A 14,436-nucleotide genomic window follows, 5' to 3' on the forward strand; every position below is an offset into this window, starting at 1 on the left:
ATTTTCATGAGGTCAAGGTTTTTGAAATATAAAACTACAAAAATAATGCAGAGTATTGGGCAAAGTTTACAATATGAGGCCCATTTATCGAGCTCCGTATGGAGCTTGAAGGTCCGTGTTTTTGGCGCGTCTTCAGACTCGCCAGAAACACAAGTTATGAACCAGTGGTCTAAAGACCTTTGCTCCATAACCCTGTCTGCCTGCTCTGATGAGGCGGACAGGAATCGCCACAATTTAACCCGATCCAGTACAATCGGGTTGATTGACACCTCCCTGCTGGCGGCCCATTGGCCGCAAGTCTGCAGGGGGTGGCGTTGCACCAGCAGCTCTTGTGAGTTGCTGGTGCAATGCTGAATACGGAGAGCGTTTTGCTCTCCGCATTTATCGATGTCTGTCGGACCTGATCCGCACTGTCGGATCAGGTCCGACAGACATTTGATAATTCGGCCTCAATGTGAATTCACTTGTGAACAATGAGACAATCAGGTTTTCTAATGGAGTGGGATGGTCTCAAATTTTAAACCCTCGTGTTTGAGTGTTTGAGAAAAAAAGGGCAGAACAAATAAATATAGGAGAAACAATAAACACATTAATCAGCAGATATAAGCATAATATGTGAATATATAAATTAGTTTGAAAAAAAGTATAGTAGGTGTAGTGACAAAAAAAATACTCATACATTATTCATTAAAGGGACACTCAAGTTAAATTAAACTTCTATAATTCAGATAGAGCACCCAATTTTAAATTACTTTCCAATTTACTTGCATTAACAAAATGTGCACAGTCTTTTTATATTTACACTTTTTGAGTCGTCATTTCCTACTGAGCGTGTGCAAAGAATTCATAGAATTTATTTATATGTATTTGTGATTGGCTGATTGCTATCACATGATACAGGAGGAGTGGAAATAGACATAACTTTGAAATTTGTCAGAAAAAAAATCTACTACTCATTTAAAGTTCAGACTTAGGGGCCGATTTATTAAAGTGCGGACGGACATGATACGATGTAGCGTACCATGTCTGCACACATCGATAAATGCGACAGCATACACTATCGGCATTTATCATTGCACAAGCAGTTCTTGTGAACTGCTTGTGCAATGCCGCCCCCTGCAGATTCACGGCCAATCAGGGGGTGTCAATCAACCCGATCGTATAGGATCGGGCGGATTGAAGACCGCAAACTCAGAGGCAGCGGATCCATTCGGAGCTTGAAAATTCGGCCCTTAAATGCTGTTGCATTGTCTTTTTATTATGCTTTTGTTGATTATGCAAATCTACTGTATTTATTAGTCTTTTATGATGTATGTTCATATGAAGTTTTGCTAGTGTCATTTAAATATCTTGTTAGTCAAATATAAATGGTATTAGTACATACTGCCATATTCTGGTTATTTTGACATCTCGTCTACTGGACTATTACCGCTAAACCAATCTACATAAATATAATGCAATATTTTACTAATAAAAAGTGTATGTCGTGCAAATTTTGCATTAATTTGTTTTTATTTAAATATAATATTTTGATGTATTTATCTGTTCAAAGAAAAAAAATTGTTATGATTTCTTCTTCTCTTTCTAAAGAGTGGACATATATGTGGAGATGACATGGATATAATTGATGGATGTCCCACAGGTGCCATCAGAATATCATTTGGCTTTATGTCTACTTTTGAAGATGCCAGAACATTTTTAAAGTTTATTATTGAATCATTTGTAAAAAGGACCTCACAATCTAATACACAAATGATTGATGAACAGTCCCTTGCCAGCTCCATCGCAATGTGGAAAGATGAGGACAAAGAGCAAAAAACCTATACTCCGAATGGAAAGACACAAACCAATATTTTCCCTGATGGTGATTTATTTCCCAGTTCAACATCAAGTGGAAAAAAATGTGCATGTGAATCAAATAAAACTGCATCAATAGCAGTAAATGATCAAGAAATAACACTCAGTCATATTTACCTCTACCCAATCAAATCATGTGCTGCTTTCCAGGTAAGGTGTTACTCTAAATTATATACAGTTTATTTTATATATATATATATATTATACAGAAAATAGCAAAAACATCAAAAATTTCTATATCTATACCTATATATCTATACCTATATATCTATACCTATATATCTATACATATATATATATATATATATATATATATATACATATATATATATATATATATATATATATATATATAATGCTTTTTTATTTGACTAACTATACATTTATAAGTAGACAACCTTATAAATGTATAGTTAGTCCAATAAAAAAGTATCATTGCTCAATGCAATACTGTTGTTTTGGTATCTAAATCCCTGGACTAACACGGCTACTCCACCAATCAATGTATAGATCGATAGATAGATAGATAGATAGATAGATAGATAGATTGGAAATAGATAGATAGATAGATAGATAGATAGAGGTATAGAAAATGTTGATGTTTTTTTTTTGCTTTTTTGTATAATCTGATACAGTATTATTCTTAATATTTATCATGCAACCAATATTAAAATATGACAACTAATGAGAAAGGAGAATACATTGAAGCAAAACAAGCTAGGACTGTATACCAGAATTTTAAAATTATTATTATATGTCAATTATTTCTTGCTATATGCAAGTAAATATTTTAATGTGAAAAAATGAAATGTTTTTTTTTATAGAATATGCTTTATTTTACAGCACTGTGTTAGAGTTGCTGTAGGTACACAAATATTAAAATTTTAGTCAAATATATCAAATATGACAGTACTCTACATACAAATGAAATAATGGTAATATTAATAATAACACTCAATCACTTATTTCCCTTTTGCTGAGCTCATAGAGGAAAGGACTATTTGCATCAGCCAATAGGATTTTTTCCCCTTTAATTCCGATTGGCTGATAGAATTCTATCAGCCAATCAGAATTCAAGGGATACCATCTTGGATGACGTCACTTAAAGGAACCTTCATTCTTCAGTCGCCGTGGAAAGAAGAGGATGCTCCATGCCGGATGTCTTGAAGATGGAGCCGCTCCGCTCCGGATGGATGAAGATAGAAGATGCCATCTGGATGAAGACTTCTGCCCGTCTGGAGGACCACTTCTGCCAGCTTGGATGAAGACTTCTCCTGGCTTCATTGAGGACTTCTTGCCGCTTGGATGAAGACTTTTCCCGGCTTCGTTGAGGATGGTTGTCTTCAAAACTGTAAGTGGGTCTTCGGGGGTCAGTGTTAGGTTTTTTTATTGGGTGGGTTTTATTTTTAGATTAGGGTTTGGGCACTTGAAAAAGAGCTAAATGCCCTTTTAAGGGCAATGCCCATCCAAATGCCCTTTTCAGGGCAATGGGGAGCTTAGTTTTTTTTAGTTAGTATTTTATTTGGGGGGCTGGTTGTGTGGGTGGTGGGTTTTACTGTTGGAGGGTTGTTTGTATTTTTATTACAGGTAAAAGAGCTGATTTCTTTGGTATAATGCCCGGCAAAAGGCCCTTTTAAGGGCTATTGGTAGTTTAGTTTAGGCTAGGGTTTTTTTTTATTTTTGGGGGGGGCTTTTTTATTTTGATAGGGCTATTAGATTAGGTGTAATTAGTTTAAATATCTGATCATTTCTTTTTTTATTTTGTGTAATTTAGTGGGAGTTTTTTTGTAATGTAGGTAATTGTATTTAATTTAGGTAATTGATTTAATTGTAGTGTAAAGTTAGGTGTTAGTGTTAGACAGGTTCGTTTTTAGTTTACAGGTAAATTTGTATTTATTTTAGCTAGGTAGTTAGTAAATAGTTAATAACTATTTAGTAACTATTCTACCTAGTTAAAATAAATACAAACTTGCCTGTCTTGATGGGTCAATCCTGTGGCCTACGCTCTTGACCTTCCTCCTGCAATGCGCATCTCCAATGATTTTCATGTCTCCCTCTTGAAACCATTGGTTTGTAATCGGTTTAGCACTGTGTTGCCTCGTCCCCGTCCTATCTTTGTTGACAACCATGAAGAATATGAGGTCACCAGCATTATTGACTCTCATATGTCCAGGGGCCACGTACAGTATTTGGTTCACTAGAGGGTACGGTCCGGAGGAGCGTTCATGGGTACCCTCCTCTGATATTCATGCTCCCGCCCTCCTCTGTGCCTTCCATGCCCGTTTCCCCAATAAGTCTTTTGTCCTCCCACGGGGGAGGGGTCGTTGAGGGGAGGGTACTGTCAGGGTTTTTTCCCTGCTTTGTTTGCCATGTGCTGCTGGCAGCCATTTTACTCACCTCTCTTGCTGACTCTGGTGAATAGTGTGTGATGCTGCTCATTTTCTGTATGCCCTTTTATGACCAGACTGGTGTACACCATCCATGTGAGACAGGTTGCAGTCTCAGAATTGTGATGTCATCACTTATTATCTAAAGGGCCTCTGTTCAGTATGCTTTGCCCTTGTGTTGTTTCAAACCTGTTTGTGAGTTCCAGTTCCTGTGTATTACCTGGCTGTCTGTTGTCCCTTCTGGTTCCTGATCCCTGGCTTGTTCCTGACTCTGCTGTTCTCCTTGTTCCTGATTCCGGCTCGTCTGACTACTCACTTTGGCTCCTAAATCGGCTTGTCTGACTATTCACTTTGGCTCCTGACTCAACTCGTCTGACTACCAGCTCTGGTTTTGACTCCTGGCTTGTTTTTTGACTTGTGGACATTTTATTTTTTGCTATTAATAAAGGTGTGATTATTTTGCACTTCTCGTCTCAGTCTCATTCCTGGCACCCTGACACTAACGCCGCTATTACAAGTCTTGTAGGTATAGGTGTACCGCACACCTTTTGGGCCGTCACGCAACGTCAGTACCACACTTTTAAAAAAATCCTTTTTCAATGGGACTTCCATAGCGCCGGTATTACGAGTTTTCCTGGAGGGCCAAAAAGTGAGTGGTACACCCTATACTGACAAGATTCGTAACGCCATCTAAAGTCAGTAGTTATAAGTTTTACGTTACAAAGCTGTAACATAAAACTCATAACTAAAGTGTTACAAAGTACACTAACACCCATAAACTACCTATTAACCCCTAAACCGAGGCCCTCCCACATCACAAACACTATAATACAATTATTAACCCCTAATCTGCCGCTCCAGACATCGCCACCACTTAAAAATGTATTAACCCCTATTCCGCCGCTCCCCGACATCGTCGCCACTATAAGAAACCTATTAACCCCTAAACCATCGCCCTCCCACATAGCAAACACTATTTATAGATTATTAACCCCTAATCTGCCGTCCGCCCACACCGCCGCTATAATAAACCTATTAACCACTAAACGCAAGCCCCCCACAATGAAATATACTAAATTAAACTATTAACCCCTAAACCTCTGGCATTATATTTACTAACTAGTCTACCTAGTTAAAATAAATACAAACTTACCTGTGAAATAAAAATAAAACCTAAGCTAGCTACAATATAACTATTAGTTATATTGTAGCTAGCTAAGGTTTTATTTTACAGGTAAGTTTGTATTTAGTTTTAAATAGGAATTATTTAGGTAATATTGTAAGTTTAATTTAGATTTATTTTAATTATATTTAAGTTAGGGGGTGTTAAGGTTGGGGGTTAATATATGTATGTAGTGTTAGTGATGTGGGAGGCCAGAGGTTTAGGGGTTAATAACTTGAGTATAGTCGCGGCGACATTCTGGGCAGCAGATTAGGGGCTAATAAGTGCAGGTAGGTGGCGGCGATGTTAGGGCCAGCAGATTAGGGGTTAATAAATATATGTAGGTGGCGGAGATGTTTGGGCGGCAGATTAGGGGTTAATAACTGTAATGTAGGTGGTGGCGATGTTAGGGCCAGCAGATTAGGGGGTTAATAACATTATGTAGGTTGCAGTGATGTCGGGGGCGGCAGATTAGGGGGTGTTTAGACATGGTTTTTATGTTAGGGTATTAGGTTTAAACATAACTTTTTCTTTCCCCATAGACATCAATAGGGATGCGTTATGGAGCTTTTCATTCTGTGATCGCAGGTGTTAGTCTTTTTTTTGGCCGGCTCTCCCCATTGATGTCTATGGGGAAAACTTGCACGAGCAACGTCAAAGCAGCGCTTGTATTTGGGTGAGGTATGGAGCTCAATGCCACCATATCGCCCGCGCAAGCCAGGTTCTTTAAAACCTGTAATAGCAGCGCTATGGGGAGGTGAAATACCGCCGCTTTTGTGGCGGTCATTAATTTCCCTATAGCGCTCAAAACTTGTAATCTAGCTGAATGGTAATTGCATACAAAGAAAATATGTTTCATGGTAGTGATCAGTATTATATGAAGAATCTTCACGAGGAAGGTCTGATGTTCTTAATAATATTTTCCAGCTTAGGTTAAAATATTCACACATACCGGTCTTGCTACCCTTTCAGTGGCGAGATCAGCAATTGTAAGAAATCTTCTGCACATACTGTGAAACTTAGTATACATATAGATTTCTTACAAATTACAAAACACAAACCATTTTTATATTTACTGAACATGCATTATATGTTTCATTCATTTTAAAGATGATTACCTCAATATTTATACATAGGTGGATGCACTATATTATTTGTAGTTTACACATATTTCTGATTTGTTAAATGATAACAAATTGATCATTCAGCTATTTTCTTTTTGATTTGTATCAGTTGATAATATGAGCCTCAAACTTTGTATGATGATTAGATGGCACTATTGTTATGGAAACAATAATGCTTTTTTTGTGTTTTGTTTAAATGAAAAGATTTTCAATGTAAAAAAATGAATTACTTTTAAAGAACAATTATAATTCAAGGTACCATAATTGATATACAAATAAAAATAAAGATTTTTAAGGAGCATTAATAATTGGCTGTGCAGTCATTTAAAACGATCACTAACTGGTTGAAACACTAGCTATGTTTGTAATACAAATCACTACTAAGAAAAAGAGTGGCACAAAAATCCAATCATTATATATAATGATTCATTTAGTATTGCAAGCTAGAACAAAGAGCAAAAAGTAATCATAAGAGTTAAAGGCGCCTCAAATAGCTTAAATGTAGCTACTCATGTGTATCACAGTGTTAACAAAGTGCAATATATATATATATAACAGAGTACCCAGTGTGTTAAACACATAGGTAAAACATGTACTAATATTCTATTACAAGTGAAAAACCATTAAGAAAAAGTAATATACCAAGAAATACTTTCTAATAATGGGCCCAGTGATTAAACACATAAGTAAAAAATGTTTCACAAAAATAAAGTGTTTCACAAAAAATAAAGTGCAATAATATAGAATTGTTGATATGACAAACAAGGAGAAAGTAAAATTCAAACCACAAACTTGATCCTCATATAGGGCATAACAAGAAAAGAAGTCCTGTTACAGTTCGTGATAAAGGAATGTCTCAAATCAAATCTCCAATCCGTATGGAAATGTGGCTGCAAAGCTTCTTCCAATGCTGTTAGACAAACATGCAGGAATCTGTAGATAGTGAAAAAATAAGAGAAGAAGACGCCACAATAGTGCACAATCAATAAAGATGATACAGTCACGCACACGAAAAGTGCAAACTTACAGGATCCAGAGCACTTGAGAAGTGCCACAGGTGCGATCTGAACTATTTCAGCTGTTCAGCAAGCTGTCCTTCCGTATAGACTGCACTGACAATACCGCTGTTTCCCTTCTGGAGTGGCTGTGCACGGCAGCTTGCAGATCCCTTCAGGGGTGACCCTGTAGCAGCCTCGCAGATCCAGCACTTGGAGTTTGGAGGAGTCTCTAAGCAATTTCTGGCACACTGTGTCACTCACAAATGAGTAAGAAGACGTAGCCAAGCACAGTTCGTGAAGCTCCACAAATCCAGGGACCTCAGGGGAGCAACAACTTCAGGTTCAGCAAACGTAACACCTCCAGCTTAGGACAGCCACTCTGCAAGGCCTCAATACAGATCTGCAAGTGACTCTCTCCCTGTTTCATTTCAGTATTGAGCTCCAGAATCTTCAAACTGGAACAGGAACCATTTGATAAACTACTGAGGATGGCACTTGACTTGTTGCTGTAAGTCAGAAAAAGGCGTTGTAAGCAAGAGCCACACACTTCAAATGTGCCAAGTACAGCCAGGGACTCCACCTGTGAGTTCTGTAAGTTGAGGCTTTGAAGTTGAGCGCAGTTAGATGCTGCAGAGAGCAGGGCATCTGATGTGACTCCGCTACAGTGAGATAATGTGAGGGAGGAAAGGAGTGGGCACGAGGCAGGCAAGGACTGAGGATTGTGTAGAAAACAACACACTGGGCGGGGCTATATGTGGCTGCTTATTTGCTGTTGGACTTGCCAGTCACTTGTACTTTTCACTAGTCAAATAGGAATGATATGGTTGGAATTGGAATGATACGGTTTTTCTCTATTTGACTAGTGAAAAGTATAAGTGACTGGCAAGTCCAACAGCAAATAAGCAGCCGCATATAGCCCAGCCCAGTGTGTTGTTTTCTACACAATCCTCAGTCCTTGTCTGCCTCGTGCCCACTCCTTTCCTCCCTCACATTATCTCACTGTAGCGGAGTCACATCAGATGCCCTGCTCTCTGCAGCATCTAACTGCGCTCAACTTCAAAGCCTCAACTTACAGAACTCACAGGTGGAGTCCCTGGCTGTACTTGGCACAATTGAAGTGTGTGGCTCTCGCTTACAACGCCTTTTTCTGACTTACAGCAACAAGTCAAGTGCCATCCTCAGTAGTTTATCAAATGGTTCCTGTTCCAATTTGAAGATTCTGGAGCTCAATACTGAAATAAAACAGGGAGAGAGTCACTTGCAGATCTGTATTGAGGCCTTGCAGAGTGGCTGTCCTAAGCTGGAGGTGTTACGTTTGCTGAACCTGAAGTCGTTGCTCCCCTGAGGCCTCTGGATTTGTGGAGCTTCACGAACTGTGCTTGGCTACGTCTTACTCATTTGTGAGTGACACAGTGTGCCAGAAATTGCTTAGAGACTGCTCCAAACTCCAAGTGCTGGATCTGCGAGGCTGCTACAGGGTCACCTCTGAAGGGATCTGCAAGCTGCCATGCACAGCCACTCCAGAAGGGAAACAGCGGTATTGGAAGTGCAGTCTATACAGAAGGACAGCTTGCTGAACAGCTGAAATAGTTCAGATCGCACCTGTGGCACTTCTCAAGTGCTCTGGATCCTGTAAGTTTGCACTTTTCGTGTGCGTGACTGTATCATCTTTATTGATTGTGCACTATTGTGGCACCTTCTTCTCTTCTTTTTTCACTATCTATAGAACAAAGAGCATATTCTAAGTGAATTGTAAGCAATATATCCCCCAATTTCTCATTTTGCAGATCCCCATAGCACATAGGGCCCAACTCTGTAAAAGTCTCTGGGCTGGTGAGATTCTAAAAGAATGCTCACCAGTACTTCTATTTCCCTGGTGGAATTATCTAAAGCCACTTTTTACCCTGAAACCAGGATGTCTCCCTAAGGGGTGTATACTACATTTTTGTGTGGGAAACAGATGCATACATTACAAAAGTGCACAATGAAAATCGAAATTTTAAAATCATACAAGACAAAAAATTTAACCATTCACACAAAAATACTCATGAAAAATTTGCATTATTAAGGTACATTGTAACAAAATTGTTCACCAAATTATTTTTATCAGTAATCAGTAACGTAAACTGTGTATGTAAATTGTTTAGAAATCTAATATAATCTTATAAATAAATAGAACATAATCTTCTATGTGAAGAGCATTGGAATGTGAAATATTCATATTTCATGTCGGGTTAGTGCACTGGAGCAAACATGATAGGGTTAGTGCTAGTAAGGTTTTTATTTTTTTCCCGCTTTCCACACTCCATTGAAGTCTATGGGGAATGGGTTAATGATTGGTGCCTAAATGTATCCACCAATCAGCAAGCGCTACTCAGGGTGCTAAACCAAAAATGGGCCAGCTCCTAAGCGTACATTCAAATAACGATACCAAGAGAAGAAAGAAAAAATGATAATAGGATTAAATTAGAAAGTTGCTTAAAATCGCCTGCTCTATTTGAATGAATTATAATGAAACTTACTTTTGACTAGACTATTCCTTTAATGTGGGTGCGATACATTGCACTCCATTCAAAATCCAGCCCAATAAGAGGAGATACTAAAATAATTATTATCCTGCCATCAAAATCCCCAGAAACCCAAACTTCCATTGAAATAATACTGCCGGCACTAAAGGAGAAGATCCTAAAGAGGAAGTAAATACTACAGGTAATCTTTTTCACCTGTAGCTTAGGAACATTTATATTTGTTTAACGAAAAAACAAATGTAAATGTTCTATGAATATTCAATATAGATAGATAGATAGATAGATGCTAGATAGATAGATAGATAGATAGAAAGAAAATAGATAGATAGATATATAGATGCTAGACAGATACTAGATAGATAGATAGAGAGATAGATAGATAGATAGATAGATAGATAGAAAATAGATAGGTAGATAGATAGATGCTAGATAGATAGATAGATAGATAGAAAGAAAATAGATAGGTAGATAGATAGATGCTAGACAGATACTAGATAGATATATACTAGATAGATAGATAGATAGATAGATAGATAGATAGATAGAGACTAGATTGATAGATGCTTGATAGATAGATAGATAGATAGATAGATAGATAGATAGATACTAGATAGATACTAGATAGCTAGATACTAGATAGATATATAGATAGATACTAAATAGAGATAGATGATATATAGCTAGATAGATAGATAGATAGATAGATACTAGATTTATTGATTGATAGATAGATAGATAGATAGATAAATAGATAGATACTAGACTGATTGATTGATAGATATATAGATAAATAGGTAGATCTATACTATATAGATAGATAGATAGATAGATAGATACTAGATAGATAGATAGATCGATACTAGATAGATAGATAGATAGATAGATAGATAGATAGATAATAGATAGTTAGATAGATAGATAATAGATAGGTAGATAGATAGATACTAGATAGATAGATAGATAGTTAGATGCTAGATATATACTATATAGATAGATAGATAGATAGATAGATAGATAGATAGATAGATAGATAGATACTAGATAGATAGATAGATAGATAGATAGATAGATACTAGATAGATAGATACTAGGTAGATAGATAGATAGATAGATAGATAGATAGATAGATAGATACTAGGTAGATAGATAGATAGATAGATAGATACTAGGTAGATAGATAGATAGATAGATAGATAGATGAATAGATACTAGATAGATAGATACTAGATAAATAGATACTAGATAAATAGATACTAGATAAATAGATAGATAGATAGATAGATAGATAGATTAATACTAGATAGATGGATACTAGATAGATGGATACTAGATAGATGGATACTAGATAGCTAGATAGATATATAGATTATAGATAGATAGATAGTGTGATGAGAGTGGGAGGTGACATCACCAGATGGGGCGGGGCTTATTGCCATTATTGTCTATGTCGCAGTTACTAAGTTAGATGTGTTGTGCAAACTGTATACTTATATGCTCTGCAATAAAATAGCGTTGTACCTTCTATGCTGTGTCCTGCATCTCATGACAAATAGCTAGATCGATGATAGATAGATAGATCGATGATAGATAGATAGATAGATAGATAGATAGATAGATAGATAGAAATATAAATGCCATAGTAATGAGGCGAGTAATGCAAGTAGTAAACTAGAAGTATTGATAACCAGTTTATTACTTGGGCATTAACTTGTTTAACATGGTATAACTGAAAAAGAGATTGATTTGCATTACAAAGAAATGTTATCATTAAAAATACATTTGCAGCAGAAATATGACATTTAAATACTGTTGAACTATTTGAAATGTCTCTCTTTGAAGATTTTAATTGCTTTTTTCCCCAAGTTAATGATATGTGCACCTTAGCAATGACTTTGCTAAATAATGCATGATGAAATAGGTGTAAAGCCTGCACAGTGACCTTGCATCATATGGTACCTAGCACAGCCCTGTGGAATAAATTAATGAATGTCAATAATATTAAAGCATTCGGTAGGAAGATTGCTATCTTGGGTCACCCTTTTCCAGTAAATCTGAAATTGAGGGCAATACAGTCAGATGACAAATCACCCGCATGTAATACATTGCTTTCTAAATAACAAATTATTTTATTAATTGAAAAGAATGCTATGAAAAATTGAACTCAGATAATGAATTACCATAATTACAAATAAATCTTTGTTATGTAAAGATTATTTGGTTGATTCAGTATAACAGATACATAAAACAAGCTAAATGGAGAGTTACAAAAAAATGTGTTAGTTTTAATATCATAGTGCTAGTCAATAGTTTTTTTTTTTTGGGGGGGGGGTTGCTATACCCAATGCGGGACAGATATATGAGCTACTGAACTGATTTAAGCTGTCACTTAGCAATGTTTTTGAACCATATGTTGCTGCAAGAAGTGATATTGGCTAAGGTAATGCTGTTATTTTTTTCCTATGACATGGAGAGTCCATGACGTCATTCCAATTACTAGTGGGATATTCAACTCCTGGCCAGCAGGAGGAGGCAAAGAGCACCCCAGCAAAGCTGTTAAGTGTAACTTCCCTTACCCATAATCCCCAGTCATTCTCTTTGCCTCTGTCAATGGAGGATGTGCGAAGTTGGTGTCTGAAGATATTTAATCCTTTATGAGTACTTTACCCTGCAAGCAAGGATTGGGGTCTAGCTGTGTAAATCTCTTTAGGAAGCATAGTGGTTGCTTTATAGCAGTTAAAAGGTGGCGAGGTTGTCTTTGCTTTACTTTTAACACTTTGCTACCCTTTTTTATAGAAACCAGAGTTGGTTACTCTGTTCTTTCTTTTCCTACAGCTCCATGAAAGGGAGTGAAGTACCTGCCACACCTAAGGAGCAGCATCTGTCCTGCAGCTGGATCTAAGGTAAGTGCCTTTGCCTCATAGGTATTGAAGGACAGCAGCACTTAACAGGTTAATACTCATATGGATCTTTGCTGGGACATAATGATCCTTCTTAGTTAAGGATTCATATTGTGGACAGATTTTTGACACTTTATGTGTTTGAAATAAAATAGAGATTTTTTTATCACAGTGTGAGATTTACTTATCTCTAAGATACATTGCAGCTGAGCAGTTATATAATCAGGGATTTGCCGCTTCCATGACCGGGTATTTCTATACGGAGCCAGGTTTTTTAGTATGTGGGGACTGGCTCTAAAAGGAGTGAAATGTTCCACTTTATGTCCCTGCATGGTCTGTTTGCTACAAATATGGCTTTATATAGAGCCCAGTATGTATTGGTATTTGTATTACTTTCCCTCATTTTTACTAACTGCTGAGAGACCGGACTGTTTATGGCGCAGTTAGAGTCTTCATACTGAGAAGTATTTTCCTGCGCCTTGCCTTTTTGTTGGGTTATATGCCGTGAGCTTTTTTGTCTTGGAGCCTCTCATTTTGTTTCCTCCCCCTAGCAGTTTGTGATCGCGCTAGTTGTGCGGTTTTTCGCATACTGGGCTGTACCTGGTCGGACTTTCTTTGAGGGCCCTGTTTGTTGCTGGGTGCGCAGTTTTGTTCCACCATTGTGGGCGGGTACATTTTAGCCATTATGATAGTTTAGAGAGATGCGCTCTGCATCCATTATCAAGGAATCTCTTTCATAGAGATTGTGAGGGAGGATCTGCAGGCTGCCATATTTGTCACCACCCTTTTTTTAGCAAAGGGTATCTAACTGCTGGCTGTGGCTCAACATTTTTTTCTTTTATGCAACACATAAGACGGTAACTCAATGTAATGAGTTATGTACTCAGTGTATTAAGTGTTACGTTCTCTTTATGTACTCACTTGTAATGAGTATTGTATACTCAGTGTAATGAGTATTATGTACACACAGTGTAATGAGTATTATGTACACTCAGTGTAATGAGTATTATGTACACACAGTGTAATGAGTATTATGTACACACGGTGCATTAGGTTATGCACGCACAGTGTATTATGTGTTTTGTTCTCATTATGTACACACAGTGTGATGAGTTTTATGTACACACAGTGTAATGAGTATTATGTACACACAGGGTAATGAGTACTATGTACCCACATTGTAATGAGTATTATGTACACACTGTGTAATGAGTATTATGTACATACAGTGTAATGGGTTATGTACACACAGTGTATTAAGTGTCATGTTCTCATTATATATACACAGTGTAATGAGTATGAAGTACACTCAGTGTAATAATGTATTATGTACACACAGTGTAATGCTTTTTATGTTCATTCAGTGTAATGAGTGTTATGTACACACAGTATAATGAATTTTATATAGTCAGAGTAATGAGTATCATGTACAGACAGTGTAATAAGTATTATGTACACACAGTGTAATGAGTATTATGTACAC

General features: G+C 37.0%; 1 protein-coding gene across 1 annotated transcript in view; it reads left to right on the forward strand.

The window, feature by feature from the left end:
- MOCOS (molybdenum cofactor sulfurase) overlaps window positions 1-14,436 on the forward strand; it is an 842,034-nt gene that overhangs the window by 698,805 nt on the left and 128,793 nt on the right. Inside the window, exon 8 of the mRNA XM_053714598.1 lies at window positions 1,591-2,007. Within this exon, the coding sequence (XP_053570573.1) occupies window positions 1,591-2,007 (417 nt within the window). The remainder of the gene's footprint in view (window positions 1-1,590; window positions 2,008-14,436) is intronic.

Source organism: Bombina bombina, chromosome 5 (genome assembly GCF_027579735.1).
Source record: "Bombina bombina isolate aBomBom1 chromosome 5, aBomBom1.pri, whole genome shotgun sequence".
Classification (NCBI taxonomy): domain Eukaryota; kingdom Metazoa; phylum Chordata; class Amphibia; order Anura; family Bombinatoridae; genus Bombina; species Bombina bombina.